We start from the raw sequence: 20,447 nt of genomic DNA, 5'->3' as shown, positions 1-20,447 counted from the left end.
TATATATATATATATATATAGACCATCACGAACCACACTCCATGTCAGTAGGCGGCGGTAATGAGCAGCTTCCGGTTCTGCCATTAAACTTCACAAGAAGAAGAAGGAGCTCGGCTAATGGCGGAGAAACAACCTAACGTTACAGGAAAACTGCCAATTCCTCGGCTGCACCTGCTCAGAAAACAAAGACAGGTAAACAGAAGAAGAGCCGCGGAGAAAAGCAAACTCAGAAGAAAGAACTCGACCGAGCCCGAAATAAAACGAGAGTGAACATCGGAGCAGCTTTTCAGAGGTGGAAGCAGCTCCGCGTCCGGAAGGGATTCAGAACCGATGCGGAGGTGGCCACATTTCTGCTCGACAGGTGAGTCCAGTGACTTTAATATTAATATATATTAGTACTTATATATTAGTATATATGTCATTGGGTGAGTCTTTCTGTTTGAGTCATTTATTAATAACTATACAACAGTCAGCGACGGTGATGTCCCTTTTAAAGTGACAAGATTTCTGAGATTAAATCCGGAGACATTTTTATTAACATTAAATGTTATCAAGATGAAACAGAGACAGTTACGATTTAATATGTTTACATATTTAAACAATTAAAATCAAACGTAACAGCATAAATGTCTCTACACACTGTCAGCATTTCCTAAGAGTAATATAACAAATAAAGTAATAGTACTCAAACTAGGGGGTGTGCATTATTATAATGCGTGAATCTGAACATAAATATATACCTAAGATTTATACCCATTACTCTAAAACAGAGATATAATATAATCACAATTCTCTTTAAAAACATACAACAAATTGAAACTTTACAATTTAAACAAAATAAGATTTTTTTTTGTTCCAGAAACTCTTTAGAAGTTGGTTAGTTTTAGATGAGAAACTGGAGTCATCCTTGTTTAATCTTATTATAAATATCAACCTTTTTAAAATATTTATTCAACTAGTTTCCTCAGCTGATGAAAAGCCAAAAATCCTATATTCAGCAAAACATAAATAAATTCTTTGGCTCTACGAGCTCATAGAACAGAAGAACTCCTCTTCCTCACTTCTTGTCTCTGAGGACCTTTTCATTTGTCCAAACCGAGCAGACAAACACACCCAAGCCTGAAAGTCTTTGTTCACAAATCACAATAATAAACAAGCAAAACAACTCATAACTCACTCTGAAAATATGAACTTTCACAGCAAGAAGCAGCACGTTGACTAAACGTAAACCAGAGTCCTCTTTTTTAATTATTATTATTATTATTAAGACTTTATTAAGGACATAGAACATCGGGTCTGAAAAAATACACAAGTTGTTTGTCCTGATATGTGTGATTTTCTTTTTTTTCTGCAGAATGTGCTTATGTGTGACATACCATTTATTTATTAATGTTCATGATTGTTTCTTTTTTTATAAACACCTCAGCGCTGAGAAGTGTGTGCTAGTTCTACAGAATATGTTGTTGCAGATTACTTTTCATGTAGAAATATGGACATTTCAATAACAATGTCCAGCCTCAGTCATCGTGGCTTTCTTTTTCACATTCTGTCTGCAAGTCTTCCTGTAAGATGATAACCCCAGAGCGACGTGTTAGGAGTATATAACAGTGAAATTTATCTATAACTTCAAAACAGGCCTTACAGATTATGGTTCCTTGTAGATATCAGGGTGGTGCTTCGGTTGTATCATCAACGCCATCCAAACATCAGATGACCACACAGCCTACCTCTGCCCTTGTTGTTGGCGACTCATCCCCGGATCGGTAAGAATATGATATTGAACGCTTATATTGCCAAGTTCACCATGTTGGTTCAGCCTCAGCAGTATTCATGGTGTGTTATTAGATGTTTGGTCTGATGGATAATAATGTATGATTCCTAGTAGATAATATAATTTATTTATTGTTGTTTTAACTTCAAAACATTCTATATTAGTTTTATTAATAATTGATAAGTGTCTTTAAACATGTAATGATCATTATTAATATTTTGAGTTTTTCTGCACCTTTTCCTGTCCTCTCTAACCTCAGTCTGTCGAGGCAGATGGCCGCCCATCCTGAGCCCACTTCTGATTCTGCTGGAGGTTTCTTCCTGTTAAAGGAGAGTCGTTCCTTCCCACTGTCGCCTCTGTGCTGCTCAGGATGTGAGATTGTGACCAAGTGAAGTTTACTCAGTGCAGCAACACAAGTGATGAATGTGTGAATGTAAAGGTCATGTTGTCCCTTATGTGTCCGTGTGTTTCAGTGGTCCCTGCACATGTTCAACAGATGGTGCTGATTAAAGAAGAAGCTTCTGAAGAATGGAGGCCTGGTGTGGACCAGCTGGACCCAGAACCCCTCAACATAAAAGAGGAAGAGGAGGAACCTTGGAGCAGTCTGGAGGGAGATCAAGTCAGTGTGGAGGAGACTGATGTCAGCAGGTTTTCAGCCTCTACAGTTCCTCTGAAGAGTGAAGATGATGAAGAGAAGCCTCTGTTCTCCCAGCTTCATCAGCACCAAGTGGAGGACAGAGATCTTCCAACCAGCAGCTCAGCTGATCAGATGGAAGCAGCAGCTGATGAAGAGGACTGTGGAGGAGCAGGAAGTACCAGGAAACCAGACAACTGCAGCTCCTCAGAGACTGAACTCAGTGAGGATTATGAAGATGACGAGGATGAGAAGAATGTAGAGTCAAACAGCAAAGTCTTGAAAGAACCAAATTCATTTAAATGTGATGACTGCAATAAAACCTTTACTAGGAAAGAATTTCTAAACTCACACATGAAAGTCCACACAGGAGACAAACCTTTTACTTGTGATGTTTGTGGACAAACATTTAGCCGAAAATCTCATTTAACCTCCCACATGAGAATCCACACAGGAGACAAACCATTTCCTTGTGATTTTTGTGGACTAAGATTTAGCTTTAAGGCAAACTTACACAGACACTTGAGAGTCCACACAGGAGACAAACCAGTTGAATGTGATGTTTGTGGACAAAAATTTAGCCGAAAGTCACATTTAAACTCCCACATGAGAACTCATACAGGAGAGAAACCGTTTCCTTGTGATATTTGTGGGCAAAGTTTTAGCCAAAAGGCACATTTAAACTCTCACATGAGAACTCATACAGGAGACAAACCGTTTCCCTGTGATGTATGTGGGCAGAGATTTAGCCAAAAGTCATCCTTAAAAACGCACACGAGAATTCACACAGGAGACAAACCCTTTCCTTGTGAAAGTTGCGGACAAAGATTTAGCCATAAGGTCAGTTTAAACTCTCATATGAAAATCCACACAGGAGAGAAAATCATTTCCCTGTAAATATTAAAATGACTTCTACAGACCCACATGAGGGCTCAGAACTGAATGTTCACAGTTACAAGGTTTGTGTGGTGAGGAAGCTTTTACACCAAATTACCCGTCAGGGCCAAAAGTTGACCTATTACATATTTCTGATTTCTCTTCTGTCGTCTTTTACAGTAGAATTCATGTTTCTTTTAAATAAAAACACAACTAAATTCATCACAGACCTCTTTAGTTGTTTAGCCAGTAGTTTTAGTTTTTATCTGAATAAATACAAACTGAAAGGTTAACTGTTGGAAAGAAATGAGTTAAAACTCCATTCCTAAATCTATCTCATGCTGGACTGCAGGTTCTCTGCCTCATTCACTCATCGCTCCTTGTTTACCACAGTTGTTGACTGGAAATTTGTTCCTTCAGGGACTCCATACTGTCCAGTAAGATAATTAGGCACACGTTTGACAATGTTCTGTATCCCATTATTCCATTAAAAAAATTCCATTCATCAATTTTACCCACCACAATCAATTCATAAATTGTGTACCAAATACCTCAAACCTCCAACCGCTCCAAGAGCCAAAGAAATCACTTTCAAACCTTAGATGGAATTTATCCTTCTAGTCACTTTCTCCAACAATAATTTGGTATTGAAGCAAACAACGGTGTCATCTGTGATGCTGTTGAAACATCTGAGCATTTATTTTTTTCACTGCATGTATGTCGGAGCATTGTGGTCTTATTTATCTTATTGTGGACAGTTACAACGATGACCTTCTCATAAACACTATTATCATCCTGGGGAATCTTTTTATCCACAAAGCCAAACACTTTAAAGTCAAGCAAGAAGTCTGTATTTCAAGATGACTATTATGTTTTGTAAAGCTCTTAAAATGATGCATAATAAGTACATCCTCCAACTATGTTCTTCAATTCCAAACTATGATTTTGAATTTGAAACCTAGCTCTTTGTTTAGTTTCTCTTTTGTTTATTTTCTTTGGCTGCACTCATCTTTACCTTTTATCTGCAATGCGCTTTTTGAATTGTGCCTTTTTGTATCTAAATTGCACTTTTCTTTGGTATATCTACATGTTCTTTATTCAATAATAATAAAGAAAAAACTTACATTTTGAACACAACTTGTACGTCATAATTCAGTGCAGAGTATTCAAGGTCAGGTGTCACATAAATAAACGTGACATTGACACATGAATCTGAAGTGATGATGTAATTTCACTGATTTTGGCTGAGAAAATGTAATTAACAATCTGTCTCAGTAACATTGACATTAAATTTACACATTTTCACTGTACTTATTTGCATAAACATGGGCTGCTACTGTAACTATAAACTTTAAGAACCCATATATATTGTACTAAAATGATATGGTTTACTAAAATTTTAAAATAACTACCTACAAATATATTTAAGTACAGATCTACTGGTATTAAAATTGTAGTCTTTGTGAAAATGATAAAAAACAAACTGAATGTTGCACCTCTAAATCAGTGACACCACAATTAGATCTAATATTTGAGAGGAAGTACTACTACAACATTTTGGGGTTTATCTGTATTTATGTTTAATAGTCAAAGTTAGGCTGGTAGTGATGGGCGGAACCTTCGTGCGTGCTTTTGTTGTTCCGGGGACCGATAAACAAGCGCCACCCTTCACCGTTTACAAATCTGGAAGGAAAACAGACACGATGTATTCTTATTTCTCCTCTTTACCTGCTTCACACAGGTCATAAAACTAAATAAACCTCAAATTAACCTTTACAATTCAAAAAATCGTAAATAACTGGCTTTATTATTCGTGCTTTTATTTGTATACTTCCGGTGCGTTATCAGGATTACTTCCGGTGTTTGACAGAACGGGCCTGTTTAGAGTGCATCTGCATATTATTGAGATTACGAAAGGTCTGTTTTATCACTAACTGGCAATTATATTTTAGGTGATCTACTTTAAAAAACACAAATATCACTAAACGCGATTAAATGTGCGTGTCGCGTGCTCGTCGCCTCTCCCAGCTGCAGCAGCTAACCGTAATTAGCTAACTAACTGACGAATACCGGGTGAAGGTCGCCAGTTAACGCCGTTAACTCGTCCGTTAACTCGGTAACCGTTAACGGAAGGTGTTGATGGAGGAAACAAACGTGGAGGCAGCAGGTCAGACAGAGACTCGATGCTTTGGGGACTCTTTGGAAGGAGCAGCCGCAGATCACAAACAGGAATTGTGTTGTTTGGAAGATGGGCGACAGAGCAACACCTTAAAGGCTGTTTTCAACCCCAACGATCAGCTGCAAATATCAGGTTTGTATGTTTTTATTCGTCCTGTCCAGTGTGCTGATGTCAGCTACAGTTTAGTTAGTTTTCAGCGAGCTGAGGGATTTAGCTTCTTAGCAGTAACTTGTCTGTTAGTAGCTTAGCATGCTAACTGATGAAAGCGAGGGCCTTTTAGAACGTTTAATTTCTCTGCTTTACTTTTTAAAAATAGACAGCTGAAACCCAAATAACTACACTATGGTTGCGTTTGAAATGTTTACTCCGCTACATAAGGGATCAAGAACAGCGCGCTGTTTCTACAGTTTGAACGCGGCTCCTACGTCATAATTAAGCGCCGAGTATTCAGTCAGGTGTCGCGTAAATAAACGATACACAATGGGTTAAATTACAGAGCTGAATCTGAAGTGATTGAGTACGTAATTTCGCCGGTGTAGGCTAAGAAGATGTAATTAACATCATCTGTCCACATAACACTGACATGAAACTTATTTACATATAATTGTTACACTTTATAATTGTACCTGTTTACATGATTAGTCATAATAAGGGCTGTCACATTTTTTATATATCAGTTATTCTGTTGAGTTATATTTTATTGTAAACAACCAATTTTTCTCCACAAACAACCGCAGCAGTGAGCCTATTGTTGTCCCCAGACAGTTTTTTTTTCTCCATCTCTGCCTTTGAGCTTCTCCTTCTGTCTGAGAGGCTCTGACTGCAGCTCCATCATCTCTGGATCCTCCACCTCAAACAGAAGCTGAAGCTCCACATTTAAATATTGCATCATTGTTTTGACTAAAACACACTAAAACTGATTGAAGTTAACAGTAAACACACCACACTACACCCTAACAATAAAATCCACACATGATAAAAATCACAAATCTCATTACTCAGTTCCATGCTTGCTGTTTTTTTTTTTTTTTTTTTGTAGCCGCTAAACGTAAACTTTTGCGCATCTTTGTTCTTCTTCCTTTAGATTTTTTGGTGCTTGACTTAATAGTGTTGGAGGATGGGGCAGATGGAGGATGGGGCAGTTTTCTCTCTGAGACTCTCCAGCTTTTCTGCCGCCTTTCGCTATGATAATGGTTTTCAGAAAAAGATGAAGCGATAATTATTCATCATAACTCTGGTTTTATTCGGCCACAACACAATTTAAAAACTGGTGTATAGTTTGAACTCCGTACTTTGACGCAAATTGCAACACAAGTGATGAATGTGTGAATGTAAAGGTCATGTTGTCCCTTATGTGTCTGTGTGTTTCAGTGGTCCCTGCACATGTTCAACAGATGGTGCTGATTAAAGAAGAAGCTTCTGAAGAATGGAGGCCTGGTGTGGACCAGCTGGACCCAGAACCCCTCAACATAAAAGAGGAAGAGGAGGAACCTTGGAGCAGTCTGGAGGGAGATCAAGTCAGTGTGGAGGAGACTGATGTCAGCAGGTTTTCAGCCTCTACAGTTCCTCTGAAGAGTGAAGATGATGAAGAGAAGCCTCTGTTCTCCCAGCTTCATCAGCACCAAGTGGAGGACAGAGATCTTCCAACCAGCAGCTCAGCTGATCAGATGGAAGCAGCAGCTGATGAAGAGGACTGTGGAGGAGCAGGAAGTACCAGGAAACCAGACGACTGCAGCTCCTCAGAGACTGAACTCAGTGAGGATTATGAAGATGACGAGGATGAGAAGAATGTTGACTGTCAGCTGAAGAACTTGTCAGACTCTGGGCCAAAACCTGAAGACGGTAAGAAAGAGTGGAAGGAGAGCAGGGCTGTAAACACTGTCAGCAAATGTTTGAGCTGCTCTGAGTGTGGTAAGCAGTATGTCAACAACCGGTCCCTTCAGAGACACATGACATGTCATCCAGGTGTGAGGTCTTCAAGCTGTTTGGGTAATAAAAAAAGTGTTAGAGTGAAGAAGACTGTAGAGTCACACAGGACAGTCCAGACAGAACCAAAATCATTTACATGTGATGAATGCAATAAAAGATTTAACAGCAAAACAAATCTAAATGCACACATGAGAGTCCACACAGGAGACAAACCGTTTACTTGTGATGTTTGTGGACAAAGATTTATCGACAAGACAACCTTAAACAGGCACATGAGAATCCACACAGGAGAGAAACCATTTCCCTGTGATGTTTGTGGACAAAAATTTAGCCAAAGGTCGCATTTAAACTCCCACATGAGAATTCACACTGGAGACAAACCAGTTGAATGTGATATTTGTGGACAAAGATTTAGTCAAAAGGCAAGTTTAAACTCCCACATAAGAGTCCACACAGGCGAGAAACCATTTTCTTGTGATATTTGTAAACAAAGATTTAGCCAAAAACACACATTAAACTCACACATGAGAGTCCACACAGGAGACAAACCGTTTCCTTGTGATGTTTGTGGTCAAAGATTTAGCTACCAGTCAAATTTAAACACACACAGGAGAGTCCACACAGGAGAGAAACCATTTCCTTGTGATGTTTGCGGACAAAGATTTAGCCAAAAACACACTTTAAACTCACACTTGAGAGTCCACACAGGAGAGAAACCATTTCCCTGTGGGGTTTGTGGACAAAGATTTAGCCATAAGCATCATTTTAACTCGCATATGAAAATCCACACAGGAGAGAAACCTTTTCTTTGTGGCATTTGTGGACAAAGATTCAGCCATAAGGCTAATTTAAATTCACACATACGGGTCCACACTGGAGACAAACCCTTTCCTTGTGATGTTTGTGGGCAAAGATTTAGCCAAAAACGTACTTTAAACTCCCACATGAGAATTCACACAGGAGAGACGCCGTTTCCCTGTGATTTTTGTGGACAAAGATTTAGCTTAAAGTCATATTTAAACTCGCACATACGTATTCACACAGGAGACAAACCGTTTCCTTGTGATCTCTGTGGACAAAACTTTAGGCAAAAATCTAATTTAAACAGACACTTGAAAATCCATGCAGGAGAGAAACCGTTTCCTTGTGGCGTTTGTGGACAAAGATTTAGCCGCAAGTTATCTTTACACTCCCACATGAGAATCCACCCAGAAGAAACAGTTTCACTGTAAATAATCAAACATCTCCTACAGACCCACATGTCACACAGAATTCAGTGACACATTTCCAAATTTTTTGTTAGTAGGTAGTTTGTGTAGAGTAAATATTTGTACTCCGTTACCACAGTTATCATATCTATTCCTTGTGTATTTTGAATTAGGGTGAAATATTTAAGAGACTGATAGTTTTCTCTCGTGCAATGTCAAAACTAACTATCGCAAATATCAAGTAGAAATTCTAATACAATTTTTATCTGCCCGCATGTAATTCAAAAAAGGTTCAGATTTTCAGGTTGTTTTTTTTAACGCATCAAAGTTCACGCCCCCCTCCCAGTCTGATGATGTGAGACCTGAAACAGCACAGCTTGGGCTCTGGAACCCAACTCCTGGAGATGGGCTGAACTCTTTCCTACTCTGTAGTTTCCCAGGGGGAGAGGTGTCGGGCAGGTATGGAAATACTCACAAGTCCCTGGCTGAGCTCCGCTGTGTTGGAGTTTTCCCCGGTGAACAAGAGGGTCGCTTCTCTGCGGCTCCGAGCTGCAGGAGGAAAGGTTCTGAATGTTGTTTGTGCTTATGCACCAAACAGTGGTTCAGATTACCCGGCCTTCTTGGAGTCTCTTGATGGTTACTGGAAGGGGTTCCCTCTGGGTATCCTGCTGTTCTCCTGTGTGACTTCAGTGCTCATGTGGGCAATGACGGAGTTATCTGGACGGGGGTGATTGATCTGAACCCAAGTGGTGTTCTGTTATTGGTCTTTATGTTTTCAAAATGTGATTATTTTTTATAAGTTATTTGTAGTAGTGTATAAAATTTAAATTAAAAAACACAAGTCAGAAAAACCAGTCTTTTACAATGAGATTTACTTCAGTATAAAGTATAAAAACTCCATCAATCCCTGGTGACTTTTATTTAAACATATTTTTAATTGCTTTAGCCAACTCTTCGATTTTAAGTTAATTTTCCATAAGTTGTTTAAAACCACCATCTGTGGTCTTTTTGATTTTGTGAATATCAAAATATTGTACTGTTTTCTTTGGAATAATGAGAATTCGATAACCTATGTATAAGGCTCCAATGTCCTTCACTTGAGTGTGTTCATTAATAAAGACCCTATTAACAAACAGTTTTTGTCTCTTTTTCTAAATTACAATAATATGTGGAAATTTTTCCCCTTCTTCAATCCAATGAGCTCTTGAATGTATAAAAGCTCGTTTTGCATTTTCCATATCTAAATGATCCAGCTGTGACCAGAGTTTATATAAACTAATGTTTTTCTGAGGATAAGTTAGTTTTCCCACATAATTTAATTTCCAAATCTCATTACTCAGTTCCATGCTTGCTGTTTTTTTTTTTTGTTTTTTTTTCAGCCGCTAAACTTAAACTTTTTTCTTCTTCCTGTAGATTCTTTGGTGCTTGACTAATAGTGTTGTCAGAATGAGTGTCAGAGTGTCAGAATAGACATGAGGGGTTTTGGTTTTATTCGTCCTATCAACACAAATTAACAAATTGAAATGAAGTCTCAGAGTGTGCACATCTTTTTCGCTTGAGCGATTTCAATCCATCATGTGACCTGGGTGTGCCTGCATGTCCGTTGACTCCAGAGAGTTAATATATTTATATAATTTTATTGATAAGTTTACTCAGTGCAGCAACACGTGATGAATGTGTGAATGTAAAGGTCATGTTGTCCTTAATGTCCGTGTGTTTCAGTGGTCCCTGCACATGTTCAACAGATGGTGCTGATTAAAGAAGAAGCTTCTGAAGAATGGAGGCCTGGTGTGGACCAGCTGGACCCAGAACCCCTCAACATAAAAGAGGAAGAGGAGACTGATGTCAGCAGGTTTTCAGTCTCTGCAGTTCCTGTGAAGAGTGAAGATGATGAAGAGAAGCCTCTGTTCTCCCAGCTTCATCAGCACCAAGTGGAGGACAGAGATCTTCCAACCAGCAGCTCAGCTGATCAGATGGAAGCAGCAGCTGATGAAGAGGACTGTGGAGGAGCAGGAAGTACCAGGAAACCAGACGACTGCAGCTCCTCAGAGACTGAACTCAGTGAGGATTATGAAGATGACGAGGATGAGAAGAATCCTGACTGTCAGCTGAAGAACTTGTCAGACTCTGGGCCAAAACCTGAAGACGGTAAGAAAGAGTGGAAGGAGAGCAGGGCTGTAAACACTGTCAGCAAATGTTTGAGCTGCTCTGAGTGTGGTAAGCAGTATGTCAACAACCGGTCCCTTCAGAGACACATGACATGTCATCCAGGTGTGAGGTCTTCAAGCTGTTTGGGTAATAAAAAAAGTGTTAGAGTGAAGAAGACTGTAGAGTCACACAGGACAGTCCAGACAGAACCCAAATCATTTAGATGTCTTGACTGCAATAAAATATTTAACAAGAAAGCAAATCTAAACAGACACTTGAGAGTCCACACAGGAGACAAACCAGTTGAATGTGATGATTGTGGAGAAAGATTTAGTTATAAGACAACCTTAAACAGACACATGAGGATCCACACAGGTGACAAACCTTTTCCTTGTGATGTTTGTGGACAAAGATTTAGCCAGAAGTCGACGTTAAACTCTCACATTAGAATCCACACAGGAGAGAAACCGTTTCCTTGTGATGTTTGTGAACTGAGATTTAGCCGAAAGCATCATTTGAAAAGACACACGAGAATCCACACAGGAGACAAAAAGTTTTCCTGTAAAACTTTAAACGGCTCCTGCGTTCCAACACGAGGTCACTCAGAGCTGAATGTGTGCAGCTCCAAGGTTTGTTGTCAAATAGTTTGTGTAGAGAGGAAGTTTGTGCTCAGTTACCAGAGTTCCTGACCGTAGGTGAGAGTAGGAATCTCAATCAGCCTTAGAACGCAGAGTTTTGCCTCATGGCTCAACTTTCTCTTCACCCCGACAGACTCGGGCAGAGTACGCATTGTTGCTGGAGCTACATTGAGCAGTTTGTCAATCTCACACTTCATTCTTCACTCACTCGTGAACAAAACTCTAAGATTCTTAAAGTTCCCCACTCGAGGCAGCACCTCATTCTCAACACGTAGAGAGCAGTCCACCTTTTTCCAAGTGAGAACCATGGCCTCAGACTTGGTGAAGCTGATCTTCATCACAGCTGCAAACAGGACCGTATTATCTAAAAATAGCAGCAATGGAATCCTGAAGCCACCAAACAGGGATCATTCGGGCCCCTGGCGGCACTGAGAAGTTCTGTTCATTAAACTGAACAGAATCTGTAACAACAAGCAGCCCTGGTGGAGTCTGTCTCACACCCTGAAGGGGTTCAGCGTACTGCTGGCAATGCAAACCAGACTCACACCATTTGTATAGGGACCTAATGGCCTGTTGCAGTGGACACCCAATCCCATACTCAGGGAGCACCCCCCACAGGGTACCCCAGGGAACACAGCCAAATGCTTTCTTCAAGACCACAAAATACATGTAGACTGGTTGGCCCCTCAAGGAAAGGGTTAGGGAAGGAAACTAGCTGGTTCAGTGTTCCAAGGCCAGGAGACAACCCGTGTTGTTCCTCCTGAATCTGAAGTTCGACCATCGACCCGACTTTCTTCTCCAGGACTCCTGAATAGACCTTACCAGGGAGGCTGAGGAGTGTGATTTTTAATGTAACTGAAACACACCCTCCAGTCCCTTCTTAAAAAGTGGAACCACCAGTCATGGATCCATTGGAGAGATAAATGGGTGAGCGAATATATGGATGAATGAATAGATGGATGGGTGAACAGCAGTGATGGAGAAACTGAAGCTTTCTGACGGGTCAGTGATTCTAAACAACTGATTCAATTAAATTCAGTGACATCTGAGTTCACCAGTGGTTGTTTTCTTCTTCAGGACATTTTTAGATGCTTGGACTGGTTTGTGTGATACCTCTGATTGATTTCCCTTCTTTCAGCTTCACAGTTGCCTGGATGTCACCCACAGGCAGTGCTCTGGTTTTCATCTTAGTTCTGTTCAGGCAGAACCTAAACCTGAAACTCAGAGACGTTCAGCGCTGGTTCCTGTTATAAGACACACCTGGGCAACAAAAACGCACCTGTCAGTCAAAGGGTTCAATGTTTGCTCACCTGAAAATTTGTGTTCTGTTAGAAATAATATTATCTTCTGAGCTGTGTTTCTGATCCTGATGTAAACAGCTGGAAATAAAAGCTAAACTGTTACTGTTTTGTCTCATAACCCTAACCTAATGTAACTAAAATGATGCAAAAAGTAGTTAAAACCTGACACGATTTTGAGGAGTTACAAGTATAAATAATTATTTAGTATTTAGTATAAATATTTGAAAAATTACAAGGTTGGTTGAAACTAATTAATTTACGTGTGATTTAGCTGTTACATCTTCTACCTCTTATCTGTGGTCGGGTCACGGAGGCAGCAGGTCCAGAGGAGAAACCCAGACCTCCTCCAGCTCCTCCTGGAGGTTCCTGAGGCGTTCCCAGACCAGAGAGGATCCAGAATCCAGGGAGTCCTGGTTCTGCCCCAATGTCTCCTCCAAGTAGGACATGCCCGAAAAAACCTCCAAAGGGAGGCGTCCTGATCAGATGAACCACCTCAGCTGACTCCGTTAGTTATATATTAGTTAAATTATCAGTTTGTTTCTACAGTGTACTGAGTTTTGATTTAGAAAGAAGCTGCAGGTTGTGTTTCCGTCCAGCAGGTGGAGATCTCTGACCACCTGTTGCTGATCTTCCACCAACATGAAACATCTCTGAGGTCATCTCCTGAGATCTGACATCGTTTGACTTCATCGTGGAAAGCTCGGGCTGAAAGAGGCTCGTGTTGGTTCAGGTACCGACGCAGGAGGTCGCAGCGTGTTCGTTCAAACACAACAAACATCCAATCACTTTTGTACTTTTAGGTCAGCCATGCTGCGAGCTCTTCCTTTGGACTTCCACCTGAAAGCCCCCCAACTGCTGCTCAGTCAGGTGTGTGTGTGTGTGTGTGTTATAGGGGACACATCAGTGTTTGTTTGTGTGCAGGTGTTGGCCTCCAGCTGCGTCTGTCTGGACCAGAAATGAAGTCGGTTAGAAATGATCTCCCACAGTCAGGTTGTGTATTTGTCTCAGTGTGGTGCAGGGCCTTAAAGACTGTGTGTGTGTGCGTGTGTGTGTGTGTGCGTGGAGCATCCAGCCTTCGACGAGTCAAACACAGCTGATAACTCACAGAGACAGGAGCTTTCCTGTGTGTGTGCGAGGGAGCTGCAGGACACCCGTAACCCCACAATCAAATATTAGCTGTCAATATTTGGCCCTCCCTGGTGGGGGGGTTGTGATTTCACCGGGAGGCTCCAGGAGTGCAGAGCCGGCCTCAGTCTGCTGTACGGAGGGATAAAGGCTTCAGCTGTGTGATATGAAATGTTGACTCGAGGAGGCTGTGAAAGTTACAACTTCCAGATTATCAGACAGGAGAAGAAAAGCTGTTCCTGATTCTCACTAAATTAAATGCCTAGCTTCCGTTTCATGAATTTTACTCTAAAATCATCTTGTGTTCAGAAATGATGTAACCATTTTGGTCAAAACAATATCACGAGCCCAGTATGTATTAAGAATGACTCTCAGCTACTACCACACCAAAGTTTAGCTCAATATCTGAATAACTGACTTAGTTATGTTCAATTAGCTGCAGCAGCCATCTTGAATTGGGTTGGCTCCAGATGTTAATCAGTTGTAGTTGAACATCCAGTGATTACTTTTCTGTAAGTTTTATTCATATTCATCCTGTGGTTTGTGAGATACTTTGATAAAAGACTCATTAACAAAAACATTATCGCCCGCCTTTTTGCCTTTCAGCAGCAGGCGATAATATGTCTGAGATATAAGAGAGCACTGCTTTTGTTCATCTCTTTGCATTTATATTTGCAAATTTGTCCAGATTAGCCAGAGCAACCAGAGCTGTGTCACACCCCCAACACAACGTTGATTTCTGAGCGAAACTCAGGTCAGAAATCTTCGTGGAGGAAACTTTGTGTCTGAGTTTGTTTGAGCGCCTCGGCTATAGATCTAAGAGATGTCTAAAACCTCACGGAGCAGCGGAGAAGAAATGCAGCAGCTGTCTGAGGTGAAATAAAACCCGCAGCTCTTCGTCTGCGTTTTTATGTGTCAGAGGGAAATGAAATCCATCCAGTAAATCTCCTCTGACCTTTATTCACTCACCTTACATCCGTATGATTTCCTGCTGGTCTCCCTTCACCTGCCTGTCAGTTTGAACCTCAAAGATAGTAATAACTGGATGTGCCTCTACAGCTGATTCACCTTTTTACAGTCAGTCCAATCCAAGATGGCTGCCACAGCCAACTGATCATAAAGAAAAAGCTACGTCTCAGTTAATTTGACAAATATTTACCTGAACTGTGATGTGGTAGTAGCTGAGACTAACAGATTATTCCATTAATTATGTCTGTTAGCAAAATATCTCATGAGCCACAAGACTGATTTTAATGAAACTTTCAGGAGTTACTCATTGGCTGTACTTTAACTTTTGGAGTCAGCCTGAAGTCAAGATGGCCGCCACAGCTAATACAATATGCAAACAGGAAATTCTTTAAAGGTCATGAAGTAAAATCTGGAGGGGTGGTCGCTGAGAGTCATCCTCAGCACACACTCCAAGCTCCAACAGATAATACCAGGATGTTTGATAAAATTAACCATTAGAGTCAAGTCTGTTAGCAAAATAACTCCTGAGCCACTAAATGGATTTTAGTGAAGCCCTCAGAAATAAATCAGATGTGCTTGGAGGCGGAGTCAAAACAACCAGTTATTACAGCTGTGTGTGTGTGTGTGCGCTTCCAACAGGAAACACTCAGGACCGTGGCCTTTTTGGTTGCGCTGTTGCCAAGACAACAGCAATTAGAAACGACTCGGTTACCGAGCAGAGAGCGGCCACGTTTCCATGGCAACCAAGGTCAGGGAGAAGGCTCCGAGTTTACCTGATTCCCAGGAACGAGACGGATACAGAGACATGTCTGTGAGGACGGAGGGGGACAGGGGGGCACAGAGGGGGTGGCGCAGGGTTCACGTGGTTCTGACCCCCCCCCTCCACCGGTGGTCCGGGTCCTGAGCCCACAGAGAACTGGAGAGACGCCACTTTCCTGCAGAAACCTTTTCCAGAAGCGACCCTGTTCTTTGTGTCCTGTGCGCGCGCCCGCTGCGCTCACATCCCATAATTAGCTGATTATCACAGCTTGTTGCCACACTCCAGCTTACACACACTTTAATGACACAACATGGCCTCTTTAAGACCCGAGCCACAAAACCGCCCTGATTTCAGGTCCCATCATTTTTCTGAACACCTCCCAGGTTTCGCTTTAAAGGGACAGTCTGGCCTTTTTTGTCGTGATGTTTCGTCAAACGGTTATCAGTCATGGCTAATGTTTCCTCGAACAAGGGTCTGGATTTTTTGTTTTTTATCGTTTTTCAGGCTTATAACACAACTCCTTACCGGTGAACGAACACTTTCTGTTTTATAATTCTTTATAAAATAAACTACGATGGAGAAGGAAGACGCTCAGCGTTGGATGGGAGGGCGGAAGGTGCGTCAGGCGCCAATGTTCAAAAGAAAAAACAGACAGCCATGGCGATTGAGTTAATTCTTCTAATTCCTCTTTTTGAACCAGACTTTGAATATTTGAACACCCACTAACACTCGCAGCGGCCATATTTACTTCTGTGAACTCGGCGTGTGGAGCGTGACGTCGTGTCTTCTTCTGCTCATGCAGGTCGTTTCAGGAGCTGGAGTCTGATGGAAGCTGTGCTTAAAATGTAATCCTGATCGGATTGGAGCGTGAACGTAGCTTTTTTTTGTGTTGAGTCAGGTTGATTAGCTGTGGCAGCCATCTTGAATCAATAAACAGTTATAGGTTACAAGTAGGTCCTGGATAAAAATGGGTTGAAGAGGACGGAGGACGGACGTCCCAGCTGATCAGGTACCATTTGACTTAAAAATAACCAGACTACCCTTTAACCCAGTTAATTGGTCACACACACACACACACACACACACACACACCTCCCATGCTCTCTGCGGTATAACCAGAGGCAGGGAGAACACTTAATCCCTCAGCACCTGCCTCAGAACCGGCCCCGCCCCCCTGCAGCTGCACCTTCCTGCCCTCATGTGTTTATTCCACATGTGGCTGCAGCCGCTGGGGGCGGCGGCGGTGCGGGGCGCCCGGGGCTATTTGCATGTTTGCAGATTTGTTTGTATCTGTGTTGCATTAATGAAACATTTGAGCTCAGCAGATGGACGTAGTATAGAACAGCAGTGTTATGATCCTATATGCTGCAGAACAGACTGCAGGGATCAGTGTTCAGCTTTAATATGATGACACCAGCAATATGGGGTTCGTTTTCTGCATGGACTCCATTACCACAATCAAGATGGAGGCACGCCTACAGATATTTAAACAAAATACTGAAACTCCTGAATGAGTGTAATTAAACTCATAATATAAACACGGGTACCAAAACTCAATATGATGCCATTCAACACATCGAGTTTCGATGCATTAAATCCAAGAAAGCAGAGGAAAAGTCCTTTGTCAGCTACTGACTTATTATTTATTGCTGCTGCAGTTCTCCTCCTGAACTGCAGGTGTCGCTAAAGAAAATCAGCAGGAAGTGAAGCCAGAAGAAGGGCTGTAAGAAATGAAGAGAAACATGATGACGATTTAACTTTTCTGTTTGTGGAAAAACTGATTTTTATTACGAAACATCAGATTTTTATCAGAAGAAAAACTTATACTGATGCAAATGGATTTAATCCCAAAGCTGCATCGGTGCACAGCTGCCTCCTGCACGTGCACGTTTGTGAAACTTATAAAGTCAACACCTTTCAAGATGGCCGCCACAGCCAGCTGACCTTATGAGACACAAGAATGGCTGTAACTCAGTCAGTCTTACAGATACTGAGCTGAGATTTCACAAGAACTCAAAATCGTGCATGAGCTCGCTCATAACGCAGTTTGAGGTTTGACCAGGACGGCTTTAACTCCACCCCCTCCTCAGAACAAGATGGAGGGCGACATGCATTCCTTCAGGGAATGCTAGGCCTTTAATTCCTGCCTAGAACCGCGACGGATCCTTCTGCTGAAAGTCACCAACAAACAAAGATATAAAACATGTTAATAATTTTATTTGGGTAGAATATTTACAGTCAAACATAAAAAAAGTTAAAACAAAAATAAAAGGTTGGGCAGATGGATGAGAACTATTGTACAGGAAAAATAAAAAACGTGGTTTGTTCTCCGCCGACCTGCAGCTCCCACCTCCGTCACACATCAGCTGCTCCCTCCGCATCTTTATTTACACTCCTTCCATCCTCTCCTCCCCACAGCTCCCTCTTTGTTCTGCAGAGGGGGGAGGGTTCGAGGCGGAACAGCAGAAGAGGCAGAGATGGAGAGTCCGCAGCGTGACGACGAAGGAAGAGGAGCAGTAGTTCCTGGATCTGAGAACGTGTTTGTTGTTCGCTCTGCACTCGTCAAGCGCAGACGTGTCTCATGTGGAAGTTGACCACGTACTCCGCGTTGGTCCTCTGGACAGAGATGGCGAAAGGCTCGAAGGGGTGGAAAGTGAAGGCAACCAGGCGGCGCACAGCGTGATTGACCGGCCGCCCCAGCAGGCCCGCCTGGATCTTAAACTTCAGCAGGCCCGAGTCTCGAGCGTAAAACCTGGTGGGTGACGGAGAGACGGAGCAGATTCGTTAGAGCCCAAACCTCAGCCTGTCCCTTTCATCCAGTCTGCAGCTGATCGAATGTGTGACAAGTTACTTCACTGATGGTTCGATTTAATTTAAAGCTACTCATTGCAAAGTCATGAAGACAAATCAAGAAACAAAATCCACGTTTTTCGCCTCATATTGATGATTATTGTGTCCCTGTCAGCAAAGTTTACCTACAGAAACAGCTGAAGTGACTGAAAGTAAGTCAGCGATGGTGATGTCCATGGAAGAGCCGTTTGGGACAGAGACGTCCATCAGTGCTGATGTGTTGGGACATGTTTACGCTCAGATTAAATCCGCAGATAATTACCGGCCCTGCCTGAGCCTCGATACTTATTCCTGACAGTTGTCTTCGGCAGACTCACTCCTATATTTCCACCTGACATCTTCTCCTTGACTCCTGATTCCACCATATTTGTTTACCTACTTTGCCCAGCCTCATGTGGGTCCATCCTGTGCCTCAGCAGAGGCAGAGGATCTGAATGCACCCCTGCATTTCAGAATGAAATATCAGTATTGTTAGAAAATTACTGGAGTAAACTTTTTCAAACTGCACCATTTGATCCGTTCAGGACAACCACCTTATGTTTTATTTTATAGTTTGAAATGAGTAGCTTTAAGTCCAGTAAGAGTCAGAATATTCCCACATATTTTCCGTTTTGAAATTCCAGACTTTTCCAGACTGAGATGTTTGATGTGCAGCAGCGGTCAAGGTCATGTGACTCTGATCCCTGACCTACAGGTGTAAAACGGGCCGAGTCTCTACCTGATGGGGTGGTCTCCGCAGGTCTTGGGCCTCTCCATCACAGACACCCACTTGTCATCGTAGCTGAAGAGCGACAGGTCGAGGTAGGGGCTGCTGCTGTACGACTGGGCGCTGATGGGCAGCTGGCCCAGCAGGCGGCGTACCGCCTCTGTGTGGCCGCCATATTTGGCGTTTACTATGGTGTCTTTAAACCTGGAGACAGAGAGACAGAGACAGGGAGACACATCAGCTAAATGATTCCCCATTAGGGTTATAGTTTTAATTACAATCATCAAGTATTCTTTAAGAAATGACAGTAATTTAGTCAAATTATGAGTAAAATAGGAATCAGTGAGAGCTTCAGCGCTGGAGGAGCTTGGTACATTATATGCATTATCGAAAAACTGTTCTGCACTTAAAGATTATTTTTAAACTTTGCTAATTTTACAAGATTCATTTTAATGTTTTCCAGCGACTCTGCAAAGTGCAGCGACCCGGTTTATCTTTTATATGTGAGGAATGTGAAAAAGCACGGTATGTTTCAGAAATTAAAAGTTTCATCTTCCAGAAAACAGAATAGGAAAACAAAAAAACACAATCATATATATCTTTTTATATTTTTCTGACCGAAAAACTCAACAAAACATCCATATTTCCAAAACTCTGACCTGAGAAGTTATTAAAGTTAAAATAAATCAGTTAATTTACATTTTTAACACCTACAATGCAGTAAACAACCTTTGCTCAGATGTTCATTAGTTGTTTTTTAATTAATAATCAACAGAATAAGGAGCTATGTAATCTACAGGCACTGTCATCTTTCAAAATAATGGTACATAAAGTGTAATAAAGGTTTAGAAAAATGTAAATGTTCTTACACAAACCTGCTAAAATTCTACAAAATGCTGCATAATTTAAAAAATAAACATATATTTAAAACATAACTCAATAAAAAAGATATAAGCAAATTACAGAATAAAGATCTTATTTTCTAGAAATCTTTTTAAGATTTATCTTCCTATTAGTTGTTATTTTAGTTTAGAATTTACTGCTTTTAGTTTTTATATTTTTTTCATATTTTTAATCCTATTTGTAACTATATGGAAATATAAAGAAAATAACTCTGACAGCTTCTGGTATCTAAATATTTCCTGTAGTTGGACGTCTTTTTGTGTAATTATTATATTTCTTGTATTTTTTAAATCAGACTTTATTTCCCCCCAGTGATGCTAAATGTTCCTGATCCAGGATCAATAACCTCCTGTCTCTGTCCTCATGTTTCAGATGTCCTCTCTCCTGTCTCTGTCCTCATGTTTCAGATGTCTTCTCTCCTGTCTCTGTCCTCATGTTTCAGATGTCCTC

At 41.3% G+C, this 20,447-nt stretch overlaps 3 protein-coding genes across 11 annotated transcripts in view; 2 read left to right on the top strand and 1 right to left on the bottom strand.

Moving 5' to 3' along the window:
- Positions 1-78: 78 nt before the first annotated feature.
- Positions 79-3,328, top strand: LOC108250087 (gastrula zinc finger protein XlCGF8.2DB-like). 3 transcript variants are annotated; one of them, XM_037978377.1, is made up of 4 exons: positions 79-361; positions 1,662-1,763; positions 2,031-2,357; positions 2,403-3,328. In XM_037978377.1, exons 3-4 carry the CDS (start codon positions 2,214-2,216, stop codon positions 3,300-3,302), a joined length of 1,044 nt encoding a protein of 347 aa, XP_037834305.1. In that variant the 5' UTR covers positions 79-361; positions 1,662-1,763; positions 2,031-2,213; the 3' UTR covers positions 3,303-3,328. The 3 variants fall into 3 exon arrangements, with proteins under 3 accessions (XP_037834305.1, XP_037834304.1, XP_037834306.1); XM_037978376.1 differs by having other exon boundaries at positions 80-361; positions 2,031-3,328; XM_037978378.1 differs by lacking the exons at positions 79-361; positions 1,662-1,763 and having other exon boundaries at positions 2,090-2,143; positions 2,245-3,328.
- A 1,622-nt stretch (positions 3,329-4,950) lies between these two features.
- LOC108250085 (gastrula zinc finger protein XlCGF57.1-like) lies at positions 4,951-13,541 on the top strand. 6 transcript variants are annotated; one of them, XR_005233754.1, is made up of 5 exons: positions 5,114-5,592; positions 6,832-7,302; positions 10,320-10,745; positions 13,002-13,414; positions 13,485-13,541. XR_005233754.1 is itself a non-coding variant. In XM_025002433.2 (4 exons), exons 1-4 carry the CDS (start codon positions 5,421-5,423, stop codon positions 12,572-12,574), a joined length of 1,122 nt encoding a protein of 373 aa, XP_024858201.1. In that variant the 5' UTR covers positions 5,115-5,420; the 3' UTR covers positions 12,575-12,774. The 6 variants fall into 6 exon arrangements, 5 of the variants coding, with proteins under 5 accessions (XP_037834303.1, XP_037834302.1, XP_017295285.1 ...); XM_025002433.2 differs by lacking the exons at positions 13,002-13,414; positions 13,485-13,541 and adding an exon at positions 12,522-12,774 and having other exon boundaries at positions 5,115-5,592; XM_037978374.1 differs by lacking the exons at positions 13,002-13,414; positions 13,485-13,541 and having other exon boundaries at positions 4,952-5,592; positions 6,832-6,929; positions 10,418-12,513.
- Positions 13,542-17,735: 4,194 nt separating this feature from the next.
- det1 (DET1 partner of COP1 E3 ubiquitin ligase) overlaps positions 17,736-20,447 on the bottom strand; it is a 23,182-nt gene continuing 20,470 nt past the window's right edge. For both annotated transcript variants that reach the window (XM_017439786.3, XM_017439787.3), the window contains exons 8-9: positions 19,107-19,298; positions 17,736-18,290 (exon numbers count right to left, since the gene is read on the bottom strand). In XM_017439786.3, coding sequence (XP_017295275.1) covers positions 18,101-18,290; positions 19,107-19,298 — 382 coding nt within the window. In that variant the 3' untranslated portion in view covers positions 17,736-18,100. The remainder of the gene's footprint in view (positions 18,291-19,106; positions 19,299-20,447) is intronic.

The sequence above is a fragment of the Kryptolebias marmoratus genome, linkage group LG11 (genome assembly GCF_001649575.2).
Source record: "Kryptolebias marmoratus isolate JLee-2015 linkage group LG11, ASM164957v2, whole genome shotgun sequence".
NCBI lineage: Eukaryota > Metazoa > Chordata > Actinopteri > Cyprinodontiformes > Rivulidae > Kryptolebias > Kryptolebias marmoratus.
This window is presented reverse-complemented; position numbering and strand designations above follow the sequence as displayed.